Raw genomic sequence first — 15,000 nt, 5'->3', positions numbered from 1 at the left:
CTGGGCCCAGGACAACACACCTGTTTGTACCCCCTGTTGGCATCCCTGTGTGCGTGTGCGCTTGAGTGCATGCATGCGTGCGTGTGTTCTTACCACTCCAGTACTGGCGACGCCCCAGTAGAGTTTGCTCTCAGCTATGTCGGCGGTGATGAACTCGATGTGAGCCAGATTCCCTGTGAAGAGGTTCTTGAGGTTCCCTCCATCCATGTCTGCACTCGCCACCTTAGCGGGAACCCCACTGTCTGTTCCCACGTCTGTCCAGAACAACTTCCTGCCACACAAACACACACAAACATCTTGGACTGTTCTGGAGAAGGCGTCTCTTGAAGTACACTATGTATTGTAAATATTACCTGAAAGAGAAGTTCAATCAAACACAATTCCTTCTGCTGCCTCTAACGTTTTTGCATTTACATTTCAATTTTTTTATGATTCTGTAATTGATCTTTGAAGATATCAATGTATATCCCCGAAATACAGGATTGACAACAGATCATATTAAATACATAGATCATAGATACATATGGCTTTGTGCTAGCTCTCACACTAAATATCACTCACCCCTGATATTTTGTTTTACCTGTAAAGGGCATTAGTTAGCAATAGTGTGACTAAAACACTAGAGGGTGCTGCAGGAGAGGTAGTGTTATTGTCATGGGTCTACGTATATACGTACAGGGCTGGATTAACGCACATGCTAGATATGGCTGCAGCCTAGGGGCCCCAACCGACCCGGGAGCCCCCAATTGGCCAAAAAAACAAAAATCAATAATTGCAGAAATGTTGCAAAATGTGATACTAAAAAAATTACTGCCATGTCAAGTAAAGTTGGAAATCTTGTTAAAACTCCTCTCCACAGTTGGCAGACATGTCATTCTTCATTCCTGGCTACCAATGTTGATGCTATGTAAGTTTTGCCTTTCATGAGGGCCTTCAGCAACCGTAATCATCTTAATCCAGCCCTGTGTTTATTATAGCATCATATCTACCCTCTGGCTGGGTCCAGCACGATGCCTCTGGGCTGTCCTGCCCCCTCTGGCTTCCCTGTGTTGGTGATGAGGGTTCTCCGGAAGTTCTGACGTCCGTCCACACGGATAACCTACAGCATACAACATGCACCATCATCACATACAACATATCACATACTAATGCCACACATACATCTTATGGGACTTAGCACCCAGTCAAAATTCATCTTTGTGAGTTGAGCAATGTTATGTGCAGCTTATCATTTCATAACTGATAAATGATGTGAAAGATATAGTTTTATAACAGAAGCATTGTGAGTCAAAATAATAACCTATTTATTATGACATTTCATTTCTATCAAAAGACAAGCCAGAAGACACACCTCTATCGCCTTATTGGTGGGATTGGTGTAGTACATCATCCGGCTTAACCAATCAAATGCCAGGCCTGAGGGGGACCCCATGAGTCCAGCAGGGGCGAACTGGGTCCTGTTGGTGCCATCAGTCTTCACTCTGTAGATCGGGCCCTGTTTAACACAATCATTGACAGAGTTGTATTAAGTAGAAGTAGAAGTACTCTTAGCGATGTATAGCAATTATACTAGCAGTATGATATTACATAGTTGAAACCATGTAATATCATACTACTGGTGTTGTAAGGTACAACTCTAAGAGCACTTCTACTTCTGCTTTATACAACTCTGATCATTGATAACTAATCAACAATAACTTTACCCCAATACTACGGCATAAATGTACTGTATAATACAATGTCAAATATAATGTAAAGGTAGTATTAAAGCAAAACATTTAGTCCGAAGTTCAAGGTATTCTACAGCCGATTTCCAGTCTAAAGTCTGTTCTGACAATATATGTAGGGCAGAAAATCTATTGACTTCTGCTAGCAAAACTGTTTTGCCCCCTGACAGGTTGAGGGCCCTAGGCTGCAGCCATATTTAGCCGGTGCATTAATCCAGCCCTGTAGACCCATGGTAGTAACACTGCCTCTCCTGCAGTACCCTCTAGTGTTACAGTCACAATATTGCAACACCGTCTAAAACAAAATATTTTATCATGTTATGTATTAATACATATACAGTACCAGTGCCAAATGACTGTTACTTTGAAGCTTACCGTGCCTTGCACCCAGTAGACAAACTGCTCCTTGTCGTCAAAGTCGAAGTCAACCCCCTGCGTGATGCCGGATATGGGGTGCATGGCGTTGTTAGAGGTGTCGTTGGGGTTCAGAGAGATGCCCTGTATCACACTCGTCCTCATCACCATCAGGAAGGGGGTGTCATCTATGACAAAACGGAGAAGAATAAAGGAATAAGAAAATGGTTGCATTGTTCTGTAATCTGTGACGGAATGGAGAAGAATGTACTTCCACAGTGTACAGTACTTCCAGAGCAGTTGACTTCATTGAGTCTTGCTGATTCAAGCTGGTTGAGTCAAATTTGTGGCAGGGTTTTTACATAAGGTTTTGACACATCTGGAGTAAAATAATACAAATAGTTGCACTGCTCTGAAAACTAGTGATAAAACACAGAAAGTTACCGCCAGCTATACAGTACTTTATAATTGCTCCCTTGATCATACCACGGGGCTTTGACAGGGTGAGTTTGTTCTTTTCTTAAAAATATATATTTTTAGGGGCTTTTACGCCTTTATTTGATAGGACAGTCTGAGAGGGTGACAGGAAGCGAGTGGGACAGAGAGACGGGGTGGGATCGGGTAATGACACCGACCAGACTCAAACTGGGGTCCCCGTGGGCATGCAAGCCCAAATGGGGGGGGGGGGGGGGCTTAGCGCACTGTGCCATAGCGCCCCCCAGGGCGAGTTTGTTCTGACAGCATTACTAAGGAGTCCATCCATATGTTAACCATGACAACCAAACATCTCACATATTCAACCCAAAATGTCAGCTTTGTGCATCGACTTGTGGCTTAGCATGAGCACAATCCCTGGTGCTGAACATTTTTTTAAAGGTTCGCACACATTTTTCTTCTGATAAGTTCATTTTTGCTGGTTATTCATTCATGGGCATAAGGACGTTTCAACTTTCCGGTCTTCCTCAGCAAAAAAAAAGCTTTATGAATCGAAACATAAATAATATCAATAGGGCTGTAACAAATCCCATTGTCACAGTTCTATTAGTGTAGATGTGTTGTTGATGATGCTCTAGCTTTACTACAGGTGTGCTGGGGATGCTGTACCTTTAGTGCAGGTGCGCTGGTCAGCGTTGAGGTTCCAGCCGGACTGGCAGGCACAGGTGTAGTACCGCGGCCGCCGATGGCCCAGCAGACACAGCTGGTCACATAGGTGGCTCGCACACGGGTTAATAACTGCAGACACACAGATACATACATAGACAAGTACGCGCACACACACACACACACACACACACACACACACACACACACACACACACACACACACACACACACACACACACACACACACACACACACACACACACACACACACACACACACACACACACACACACACACACACACACACACACACACACACACACACACACACACACACACACACAGTTGATTGAGTGATTAAATTGCTTCATTATTCAACTTAGTAACATGATAAAAATTGGTGGGTTGTTGCACATGGGTTAATAATAACTGCAGACATACACATTAATCACCAAGTGCCAAGTGTCATATCCCTGTGGGACTGGTACCACTGACTTTGATTCTGTTGCAGGCCTTTACATACTTTTCTTGTACAGTTAGGAGCCACTGATTGCATGGAATAGGACTTTTCAAGGAAGAGGTCGCTCCTTGCATGTAGCGTTTTTAAATGTTTTATTTTCAATTAAAAAAACCCGACATGCAAGGTGTTGCATCTTTCTTGAAAAATCGAGTTCAACATTTGGGCCAGCACCCTCACTATCGACATATTGCAAGCCTGCTCCAAAGCTGAAAAATGGACTTTCATGGATTGGGTAAAAAAAAGCGTATGTAGTGGATGGCCACCAGGTGCCCTACCGTTGGGCTGCTTGATGTGGTGGTCCATGACCATGCCCATGGGCTGGTAGACATTCGTCATCAGGATGGTGACATTGCCACCGTGGAACTTGTTGGTCCTCATGACGCGGCTGGTGTAGCGCTCGCTCCAGTAGATGTGGTCCTCAAACACCGTCATGCCGTGGGGATGCTGCAGATTCTGTGGAGAGAAAAGTGGGACGAAGGAGGGAGAGATAGAAAGAGAGAAGGTGGGTGGAGAGGGGAAAAGGAGAAGAGAGTAGAGAGGGAAGAGAGAAGCAGGTTGGAGAGGGGAGACAGGGGGGGTAGGGAAGGATGAGAGGATATGAGAAGAGGAGGAAGAGATAAGAGAAAACATGGATAGTGTAAACAAATACCTAATCATGATGGAAAATAACGACACAGCCAATTGTTTAACAGGAACTAATACAGCATATAGAGTACTTTTCTATTTGCCCAATTCTGAAGCATGGTTTATATTGATTATTTTGATTATTTCATTGTTTTCGCTGCTATGCCGCAGCCACAACTTACTGCGTCGCTGGCAAACACTTGGTGGCGATTATTTCCGTCGTAGTCACAGTAGTCGATGTACTTGAGGTAGGCATCTGCGAAGTAGAGGCGCCGAGTGGTGAAGTCCAGCGTCAGGCCGTTGGGCCAGTACAGCTTGGTCGTCACGATCGCACGCCGCCCAAACCCATCCATGTCTGCACGCTCGATACGCGGGTTCTGACCCCAGTCTGACCAGAATATGGTATTGGTGCTGGTCACAAATTATTAAAAAAGGATCCACATCAACACAGAGTAGTAAACAGACATCCTGCAGCATGCACTCTGTCATATAGAGGAGAATTAGACAATTAATAGGGTCGAGTAGAGTAATCTAGAGTAGAATAAAAGAGAGTAATCTAGAATAGAATGGAATAGAATGGAATGGAATGGAATAGAATAGAATAGAATAGAATAGAATAGAATAGAATAGAATAGAATAGAATAAGCTATTGTATTGTTTAGCAATCATTAACAGAATGCCATGAAGTTCTAATTCAAGGCTGAAATCAACACAAACTGTCAAATCAACCTTATGGTCTACTACTGTAAAAATGATGATCATATTAGATGTTTAGTCACGCATATTTAAAAAAAATCCTACTAGTTCCGAGGGTCTAGTGCAAGGCCTCGAGGGCTGGTGATGTTCTTGCTGAAGAGGATCTTCCGAAACTGTCCGTCGAGGGTGGACACCTCAATGGTCTGCATGACCGAGTCGACCCAGTACAGGTTCCGAGCGGCCCAGTCCACGGCTATGGTCTCTGGCACCATCAGCCCCGTGGTGAACACCTGCAGTAAAGCACATACCGTACATCCATTTCCTCTTGTTGTCAATATTTTATTTATCCACCTTACTTGTATCTTTTTAAATCTTAAAATGTGTTTCTTGTGCCTTTTATGTGTGAAGTGTGAATGTGTGTGTGAACGGTGTACTACTACTGCACAAAAATTGCCCACACTGGGACAAATAAAAGCTACTGAACTGAACTGAACTGATTTTCCCCGTTTGGAAAAGCCAAGGTATTATCACAGGCTGACACTTATAGTACTTGTATGGAAATTCAAAAAATTGAAAGAAGTCTGGTTGGGTCTGAAAATGATCATGTGAAGTAGTGAGAATGGGCAGTGTTGTACAACTACACATGTGGCATCACTGTTTGTATGTGTCTACATCTGTGTACGCGTGTGTGTGTACGCGCGTGTGTGTACGCGTGTGTGTGTACGCGTGTGTGTGTACGCGTGTGTGTACGCGCGCGCGCGCGCGTGTGTGTGTGTGTGTGTGTGTGTGTGTGTGTGTGTGTGTGTGTGTGTGTGTGTGTGTGCGTGTGTGTGTGTGTGTGTGTGTGTACCACCCACCTTCCTCTTGTCGGTGCCGTTCTGGAAGGAGCTCCATATCATCTTCTGGGAGGCGTCTGCCCAGTAGATTCTCTTGGTGAGCCGGTCGAAGTCCACAGAGACAATGTTGGAGCCGCTCACGATAGGCTGCACGATGGGTGGACGGAAGTTGATGCGGTCAGCGATGATCTGACTACGCTTGGTCACCAGTAACGTGGCCTCAATGGGGTCTGGAGAGCAGAGCAGGAATTATAGGAATTATATAAATTATAGGAATTGTCAGTATTATACGAATAACAGGAATTATTATTATTGTAATGTTGATTTGATTGATTATTACGATCAGCTATGATCTGACTATGTTTGGTCACAGCAACATGGCTTCAATGGAGTCTGGAGAGGAGAGACGGAAGCTCGGTAGTGATCTCATTACACTACATTTATATATAATATGTAGTAAAGTGTGGAGGCATATATGTATGTGTACTGATTATACTGTATGTAGTATGTACTGTTTATAGGTATATATGGGTAAATTATATTTTTTGGCCTCAGACGTCAAGTGGTACAACTACAGCTAATAGTAGAGTAGAGTAGAGTAACATTTATTGATCCCGATGGAAATTTAGGTGTCTAGTAGCATACATACAAAAATAAATAAATAGATTATTTCACATTCACATTTCACATTCAGATATGAAATAGTTATTACTGATTGTTGAAGGAGGGGTGGGAGGGGGATGGAATGGGGGCATGGCCGGGGGGGGGGGGGGTTATGCAGTCCAGTCACCAATAACAATCTCTTTCATTGTGTTGTTCTGAGTTGTTGAGTTAAATAGGTGGATGGCCCTGGGGACAAAGGACTTACGCAGACTGTCAGTCTTGCAGGGAATGGCGAGGAATCTGTGGCTGAACAGACTTCGCTGGTTGGCAAAGACTGAGTGCAAGGGGTGATGGTCATTGTCCATTATAGAGTCCAATCTGCCCAATGTCCTCTTTTCAGCTGTGGTACTAAGAGCCTCCAGTTCTGTACCAACAACAGAGCCTGCTTTCCTCACTAGCTTGTCCAGACGTCCAGCATCCCTCCTCCTAATGCTCCCGCCCCAGCATGCCACAGCATAAGAAAGTACACTAGCCATGACAGACTGGTAAAACATCTGGAGGAGTCTGTTGCAGACGTTAAATGATTTAAGCTTCCTCAGAAAGTAAAGCCTGCTCTGTCCTTTCTTGTAGACTAATGCCCATAAATGAATTACTAATTGGTGATTAATGCACTGCAATGAATATGCTTCTTAGATAATTTACTAAAAACAAGAAACTAAATCTTTAATCCATACAATAGTGGCATTAACTGTGGTTGCAACGTCAGGACGTGTGCTACAACTAAAACGTCATTGACCCATATGTCTCTGACTCACTCCTGGCCTTGCAAGGGACCCTCGCTAACCTCATGTAACATACTAGTTCTAGTATATAGTCTGGTTTGTTGGTTTACAGACAGACAGGTGCAATGCTGCCATCCACTGGTCTAATGGGAATATATTTATATGTGTACAATATATAGGCATATATGCATGTCTCTGACTCACTCCTGGCCTTGCAAGTGCGGTTGTCTGGCTCCAGCAGGTAGCCGTCCATGCAGTAGCAGCGGAAGGAGCCGCGCTCGTTAAAGCACTGCTGGCTGCAGAAGCCGGGAATCAGGCACTCGTCGATGTCATCGCACGTCTTGGAGTCGTTCAGCAGCTGGAAGCCCGGACGGCACGTGCACTGGGCTCCAAACGGGCCCTGGATACAGCCGTCACTGCAGCCACCGTTAGCTACTGCACAGTCGTCACCGTCTGGGATGAGACACACATAGAGACAATGAAACAGTGGTTTAAAAGAACATAAATGCATGCACACATGCACACGTGAGCACACACACACACACACACACACACATACATACATACATACATACATACATACATACATACATACTGTACACACACACACACACACACACACACACACACACACACACACACACACACACACACACACACACACACACACACACACACACACACACACACTATGAAGAGTGATTTGTCCACTCCATTGGGCCAGTCCCTCTGCCTGTCATATATCTGCTCGATAGCAATGTCCACTCTCTCTCTCCCTCTCCCTCTCCCTCTCTCTCTCTCTGTGTCACATACACACACACACAAAGACACACACACACACATACACACACACACACACACACACACACACAAAAAAAACACACACACAGACACACACACACACACACAGAGAGTTCCTACTCACTGCAGAGAGGTGATTCGTCGGCTCCGTTGGGACAGTCCCTCTGCCCGTCGCACACCTGGGCGTTGGCGATGCACACCTGGTCGGTGGGGCAGAGCCACTGTCCCGCGGGGCAGCTGAACGGCGGCGTGGGACAGTCCTGCTCGTCGCTCATGTCCCGGCAGTCGTTGTCGCCGTCGCACACCCACTGCGGCGGCACGCAGTTGCCGTTGGTGCAGCGGAAGTAGCCGGGGCGACAGGTGCGCGGCGGGCAGCCGTGGTGCTCGTCAGAGCCGTCCTCGCAGTCGGGATGCCCGTCGCACTCCCATGAGCCCGGCACGCACAGCCCGTCCACCTGGCACTGAAACTCGTTGTCGTGGCACAGGCCTGGCCCCCTGGTGGCTGAAGGGGAAGAGTGCAGGGGAAGAGTTACAAACAATGAAAACTATTGCATTACATTACATTAGGCCTACATTACACTTAGCTGACGCTTTTACCCAAAGTGACATACAGTTATTGTTTAAATACAGGGTATCGGCTACAGTCCTTGGAGCAGTGACGGGTTAGGTGAGTGACTTGCTCAAGGGCACCTAAACATGGAGTGAGAGAGAGTGGAAGGATGGGATTCGAACCTTTAAAGCTCTGACCTAAAGTCCATGATAAATAGTCTCATTTTACATAACTAACTTAATCAATTGAAAACACAGCTTCATTGCTGATAGACTAACCTCATGTAACATGCTAGTTCTTGAATATAGTCTGGTTTGTTGGTACAGCAGCACTGCACTTGCACTGCATTACAGTAGCATCAGTAGTGGCAGTACAAGTAGCTTTGGTAGTAGTCTCTTTAGTATCTGTTTAGTATCTGTTTAGTCTGTGTTCTCCCCAACACATTATGCTAGTGCTGTATGTCAATGCATTAGTCTGCTGCTGCTACTCACGGCATCCTCTCTCGTCGGAGTGATCTCTGCAGTCGAACACGCCGTCACAGCGGTAGTTCTTGCTGATGCACTGGTCGCCACTGGCACACGCAAACTGGGATGAGGAGCAGGAGAACTCTACCAGGATAGGACAGGGCAGGCAGGACAAGACAGGAAGTGACATGTCAAAACAATTACTGATCACATCCCTTTCTTTAGAACAGTGGTTGCCAAACTGGGGGTCAGGAGTTGCTTGTATGGTCAATACATTCACTTTTCCTATGAATCTAAATCAGAATTTAGCAATAACAGGAATATGGGGGGTGGGGGGTCACAAAGATGTTCTTAGTTCCAAAATGGGGTTCCAGCAGAAAAAGTTTGGGAAACAGTGCTGTAGAATCACACAGCCAATTCCATACCACCATACCCACCTGTGTTTATGATACTAAGATTCATCTAAAACTAACAACTGTGTCAAGGGTACTTTTCATATGCAATATCCCAATTAAAAGGAAACATAGGGGTCACCCGGGTCAGTCACTAACTTGGGCATGCAACCACGGCACGCACACACACACGCACGCACGCAAGCACGCGCGTGCAGACACGCAGGCACACACCACACATGCACACAAGCCCACAACCACGCGCATGCAGACACGCAGGCACGCAACCACAAATGCACACACACACGGACGCAAGCACGCGCACGCAGAGACGCAGGCACGCAAACACGCACGCACACAGTTCAACCTCAGCTGCCTCACCACAGTCCTTCTCATCAGATCCATCCATGCAGTCTTGGTCTCCGTCACACACATAGGAGTTGGAGATGCAGCGGTGGTCTGGACACAGGAAGAAACCGGGCGGACACGTGGAGATGGTCCCATCTGGGAGAGAGAAAGAGAGAGAGAGAGAGAGAGAGAGAGAGAGAGAGAGAGAGAGAGAGAGAGAGAGAGAGAGAGAGAGAGTGAAAATGAGATTTAACACTTACATTTTTATCATAGTCAAAAATCGTATAGTAACTTTTGATTAAGGTTTATGATTTTTACAGTGGGATCGCAAGTGGGATTTCAAGATCTCATTCCCAGTTGAGCCAGCATCCAGTCTTCATAAAACAGCCAGTGAACCTACTAACCAGAGGATACACACACAGACGCTGTCGCTGAAGCAGAAGATACAACAGTGTTGGGGAGTGTGACTGAATAGGGAACATCATTGATAAGGACAGAGAGCGGGGGGAAGGGGGTGGAGGGAGGCAGAGACAGGCATGAAGGGTCGAAGGGAGCCAGAGAGGGCGAAAGGGAGGAAGGGAGACAACAACTGTCTGGATGTAACGAATGGAGGCAGAAAGATAAGGAACACGAGACAGGAGATGTTGGGCAGCAAGACAAAGAACAGAGAAGGAGGTCTTACGTTGTGGGATAGAGAGAGAGGAGGCTACAAGATTTACGAGTGGGAGAAAGAAAGAGAGAGGAGATAAGAAAGAGAAGGAAATAGAGATAAAAGGAGGGAGAGAGAAAAACAGAAAAAGAGAAAGGAAAGAAAAACAAAAACAATGAAAAACGGCCCTATAAGAGCCCCATGAGATACTGCCCTACAAAGGCAAAGTGCAATAACTACATATTTTTGACAAAATTGACTTCAGTTTAGACTGAAAATGGTCATTTCACCTCCTTTATCTTGTGACAAAGCCTTGTGGTCCAAATGTATCCCAATTTAGAAATAGTGCAATATCAAATTTGCAGTAACTGTATCCAATCTAATAGCATGGCTTTTAAGGCATTTTTCTCAGTTTTAATGAAAACATGATATCATCCCTGCACAATATTCTATATTTTATTCTATTATACAGTATATGTATCTTAGTATATGTGGTAACACTTTACTTGAAGCCGGAGTCATACGAATGGCATGACAGTGTCATAACAGTGCATTTGATGACTGTTGTCATTAAGTGACATTTGGTAAAGACAGCACAAACAATGTCACCTTTTCATGACCATGAAACGTTTCTGGCTTTGACATAATGTTTATGACTCATCCATGCCATCGTTATGTCACTGTTTTGACGGTTATGACAATGTCATGTCGTGCATGAAGCCGAAGTCAATGAAAGTGGCACCAAACATGTTTTCCTCCTGACACTGCTATGGTATAATGTTCCAAAGGACTGCAAAACTGTGAGTGCTTGTCTTGTCGTGCCAAGGGCCAGACAGAGACAAAACAGGGAGTGCAAGAACCGCAAGAGGTTAAGAGACTGATAGCATGACATGAGATAGGATGAGTGAAGAAGAGAGACATAAAGAGGAGGAGGGGGAGGAGAGGAAACAGTGACATGAAACACACAACTCACTGTCAAGGCTGATAGATCGCCCTACTGTGGAACTGGTTAAGATAGCAGACAACATGTGGAGACATAGATATTAGTGTGTGGGAGTACAGATATAGGGAACAGAGGGCTGTGTGTGTGTGTTTCTCTCTCTCTCTCTCTCTCTCTCTCTCTCTCTCTCTCTCTCTCTCTCTCTCTCTCTCTCTCCTCTCTCTCTCTCTCTCTCTCTCTCTCTCTCTCTCTCTCTCTCTGTGTGTGTGTGTGTGTGTGTGTGTGTGTGTGTGTGTGTGTGTGTGTGTGTGTGTGTGTGTGTGTGTGTGTGTGTGTCTGTGTGTGTGTGTGTGTGTGTGTGTGTGTGTGTGTTTATGCACTGAATGTGCCTCTGGCCTAGCATCAGAAACATGAACCCTGTCCAAACTAACACGACATACGCACACACTCGAACACACGCACGCACACACACACGCACATAAACATTACTCACTGCATTGTCTCTCGTCCGAGCCATCTCCACAGTCGTTGTCCATGTCACACACCCAGGTCTTGGGGATGCATTTTCCGTTGTCGCAGGGGAACTGCAGGGAACTGCAGGTGGTGGGCTTCTTGGTAGGGCAGTTCACCTGGTACGGGTAACAGAGTACATTACATGATATTACATTACATTACAGCCCATTACATTGCACTTAAAGAAGCATTAGGTAAATTTGGGTTTGGGGTATGGGCCAGAGACCACATGCATTACATTACTAGCCAGGCCGCGCCTTCCTAGTGATGCAACACCTTCATCGTTGCATCTAGTCAGCAAGGGGCAGTACAAATATCATTTCTGAGCTCCGGAAAAATCCCACTTTGTCGGGAAGAAAACAACCAGTAGAAAAACATGGGAGGGGGGTCAACAATGCCATTTGGGAAATGTTAATTGTTATACTCTTGGTCAGACCAAGTCTCGAAGAGATTTGAAAGTCGATGATAATCAGGCTATTACATTATATGTATCCAACGCGAATGAAAAGGGGGACATACAAGGCAAATAGGCTACAGAGTGTGTTATGAATATAGAGTGAAGCCGTATACAAGAGCAGAGCAACCAAAGTACAGCAATATACTGAGTGTGTAACCAGAACAAAGACAAAGTGCACAAGGTTATAGAGGGCTATGGACGAGTAGGCAAGGAATGTTTGAATGCACCCTTAAAAATGAAAAGAATGAAAAGATTGTTGTTATTAGACTGTGCTGTTTTCATCATCTTCATCATTATGATGTTGGGTGGACGGGGCGTTGGGGGCATTGGCAGACTCATGATGTTATTAGGGGACATTTGTTGCAAAGGTTGAGGACTGAGCAAGAGAGTGCAGCTCACACCAAATTCTGTCCTAACACATACAACTATGTTGGCTGACTAATTTATACAGCAGTAGGTAAATATTAGCCTTGATTTATATCGACTTTCAGATCTCGTACCGAGATTCCAAGAAGATAATGAATAACGTTTCCAAATGGCATGGTTTAACACAGTTTGCAACTGGTCGATCCCAGAAAGGGCTGCGCCGAAGTTTAAACCAAATATTTTGTTAGTCCCAATAGAAAGTCTCTTCTTAAACCACGTCACTGCCTTGAACACACCTCTACCCAGGGCCGTTGGAGCTGCTCGAAGTCGATTGCTTCCCGAAAAAGTGGGTGGAGTTCCCCAGCCTAGCGGAGCTCAGAAACTACTTGAACGAGCTCTTTTCCTGAAGAATTTTGCAGTGCCGAAGGTGTTGTGTCATTAGGAGGGCGTAGCCTGGCTAGGTAAATACAGCATGTGTGTGGGTGGGGCATTTTACCTCATCAGAGCCGTCGCCACAGTCGTCCTGGCCGTCACAGCGCCACCTCATTTGGATACAGTGCTTATTGGCACAGGTGAAGGCCCTGGGGGAGCACGTCATACCTGGACAGACAGACAGACAGACAGACAGACAGACAGACAGACAGATAGATAGATAGATAGATAGATAGATAGATAGATAGATAGATAGATAGATAGATAGATAGATAGATAGATAGATAGATAGATAGATAGATAGATAGATAGATAGATAGATAGATAGATAGACAGATAGATAGATACACAGTAAATTTGCCAGTGTTAATGTTGCAGTGTTAAGGCTTATTAACACTATTGGAGTAATTCCAACACCAAATGGAGTGAGATGCTCTCCAGTGTCAGTGACACATGAAGTTGTTAAATTGTGTGGAGTTAGAAGTACTCCAGAGAGCCCCCGCCTCCTCGAGGTGATGGAGTTTGTCTGCGCCATTGTATGCCCTAGTAACAGAGAACGTAAAGAAAACGTTTGACTTTTTTAATCATGTACACAATCTTTTTTTTTTTTTTTTCCATTTCATTCATTTAACTCAATTTGGTTGGGTTGATCTAAGGTTTGGCTGTGCACACAACATCACACAAAAGATGTGTTGAGTGAAAGAAATAACTTGAGAACTTGTTACACCTTTGCCGGTAACAAGCAGGCCCCTCACAACCAATCTGTCCATCAGCGCCTGGCCAAACCTAATTACTTAGGGCTGGTATATCATGACTCAATTGCTTGCACCTGAAAAACTCCTAATCAATCTGGTCACATGGTACTCTTGAGCCTGTATATAAACCTGGACTGTCACAGTGCTTTCAATATTTGCCTGCCTGCCTGCTGGCTGGTCAGCATGGCACAGCATAGTGCTTGTTTACCTGCTTTGCAAGCAAGCTAAAGGTGCTTATGGCGTTTGTTAGCTACATCTTGTGCCTAGCTTTGTGAGCTAGTCAGTAACAGCACATGTTACATTGTTTGCTCCATTGTGCACTTGATGTTTGCAAGCAAGCTAAAGGCGCTTTTGGCTTATGGCATTTGTTAGCTACATCTTGTGCCTTGCTTTGTGAGCTAGTCAGTAACAGCACATGTTACATTGCTTGCTCCATTGTGCACTTGATGTAGATGGTATGGTTATATTTTAAACTTCATTAAGGAAAACATTTGGTATTAATCCCAACTAGATTGTCTTCATACATGCTCAGCTGATATTTCTCTAACATTGTGGTGCAGTACAGCATAGCCTGATATATTAAATATAGACATTTTACATGTTTTCAGTAACGTTAAACATTATCTTAAGAGAGCAGTGTGGCAAACTGATGCCAGGCGCAGGGTGTTTCAGTCATGGTGGAGGATGGGAGGTGCTTAATTACCATGATCAGGGTACCTCAACTATGGTGAGAGATAGTGGGGCAGGACCAAAACACATTCACAATAATAAACAAGGTTGGGGGAACATCAGGAGCATGTCTATGGAACCAAATATGCAACCAACAAGGTTAAGGGAACCATATGGGAATGGCAAGGGAACAAACATGACATGAACAGGAATAAAGTGACGCTGAGAGAACAAATAGGGAACCAAGGGCTTGTGTTCCAGGAACCTTCTTAGAACTAAAAATTGTTAGTAGGGTGCTCCCCGAAACTGCTTTACTCTTTATAGTGTTAGCTTAACACTATAAATCTAACACCAGTGTTTAACACTGATCTGGAGCAGGACAAAATAGACACTAGAACAGTGTTAATTTTAACTCTTT

The 15,000-nt window shown here is 44.9% G+C and overlaps 1 protein-coding gene across 1 annotated transcript in view; it reads right to left on the bottom strand.

Annotated features, from left to right (window-relative positions):
- The window catches only part of lrp2b (low density lipoprotein receptor-related protein 2b), a 99,609-nt gene that overhangs the window by 52,575 nt on the left and 32,034 nt on the right, over window positions 1–15,000 (bottom strand). Inside the window, exons 22-36 of the mRNA XM_063221434.1 lie at window positions 13,223–13,326; window positions 11,884–12,019; window positions 9,835–9,957; window positions 9,089–9,205; window positions 8,172–8,549; window positions 7,451–7,699; window positions 5,883–6,091; window positions 5,131–5,315; window positions 4,512–4,740; window positions 3,981–4,158; window positions 3,186–3,314; window positions 2,103–2,269; window positions 1,352–1,495; window positions 990–1,099; window positions 94–271 (exon numbers count right to left, since the gene is read on the bottom strand). Of these exons, the coding sequence (XP_063077504.1) occupies window positions 94–271; window positions 990–1,099; window positions 1,352–1,495; window positions 2,103–2,269; window positions 3,186–3,314; window positions 3,981–4,158; window positions 4,512–4,740; window positions 5,131–5,315; window positions 5,883–6,091; window positions 7,451–7,699; window positions 8,172–8,549; window positions 9,089–9,205; window positions 9,835–9,957; window positions 11,884–12,019; window positions 13,223–13,326 (2,636 nt within the window). The remainder of the gene's footprint in view (window positions 1–93; window positions 272–989; window positions 1,100–1,351; window positions 1,496–2,102; window positions 2,270–3,185; window positions 3,315–3,980; window positions 4,159–4,511; window positions 4,741–5,130; window positions 5,316–5,882; window positions 6,092–7,450; window positions 7,700–8,171; window positions 8,550–9,088; window positions 9,206–9,834; window positions 9,958–11,883; window positions 12,020–13,222; window positions 13,327–15,000) is intronic.

The sequence above is a fragment of the Engraulis encrasicolus genome, chromosome 17 (assembly GCF_034702125.1).
Source record: "Engraulis encrasicolus isolate BLACKSEA-1 chromosome 17, IST_EnEncr_1.0, whole genome shotgun sequence".
NCBI classification, from domain to species: domain Eukaryota; kingdom Metazoa; phylum Chordata; class Actinopteri; order Clupeiformes; family Engraulidae; genus Engraulis; species Engraulis encrasicolus.
Note: the sequence above shows the minus strand (reverse complement) of the source record. Positions and strands in the feature narration are given on the sequence as shown.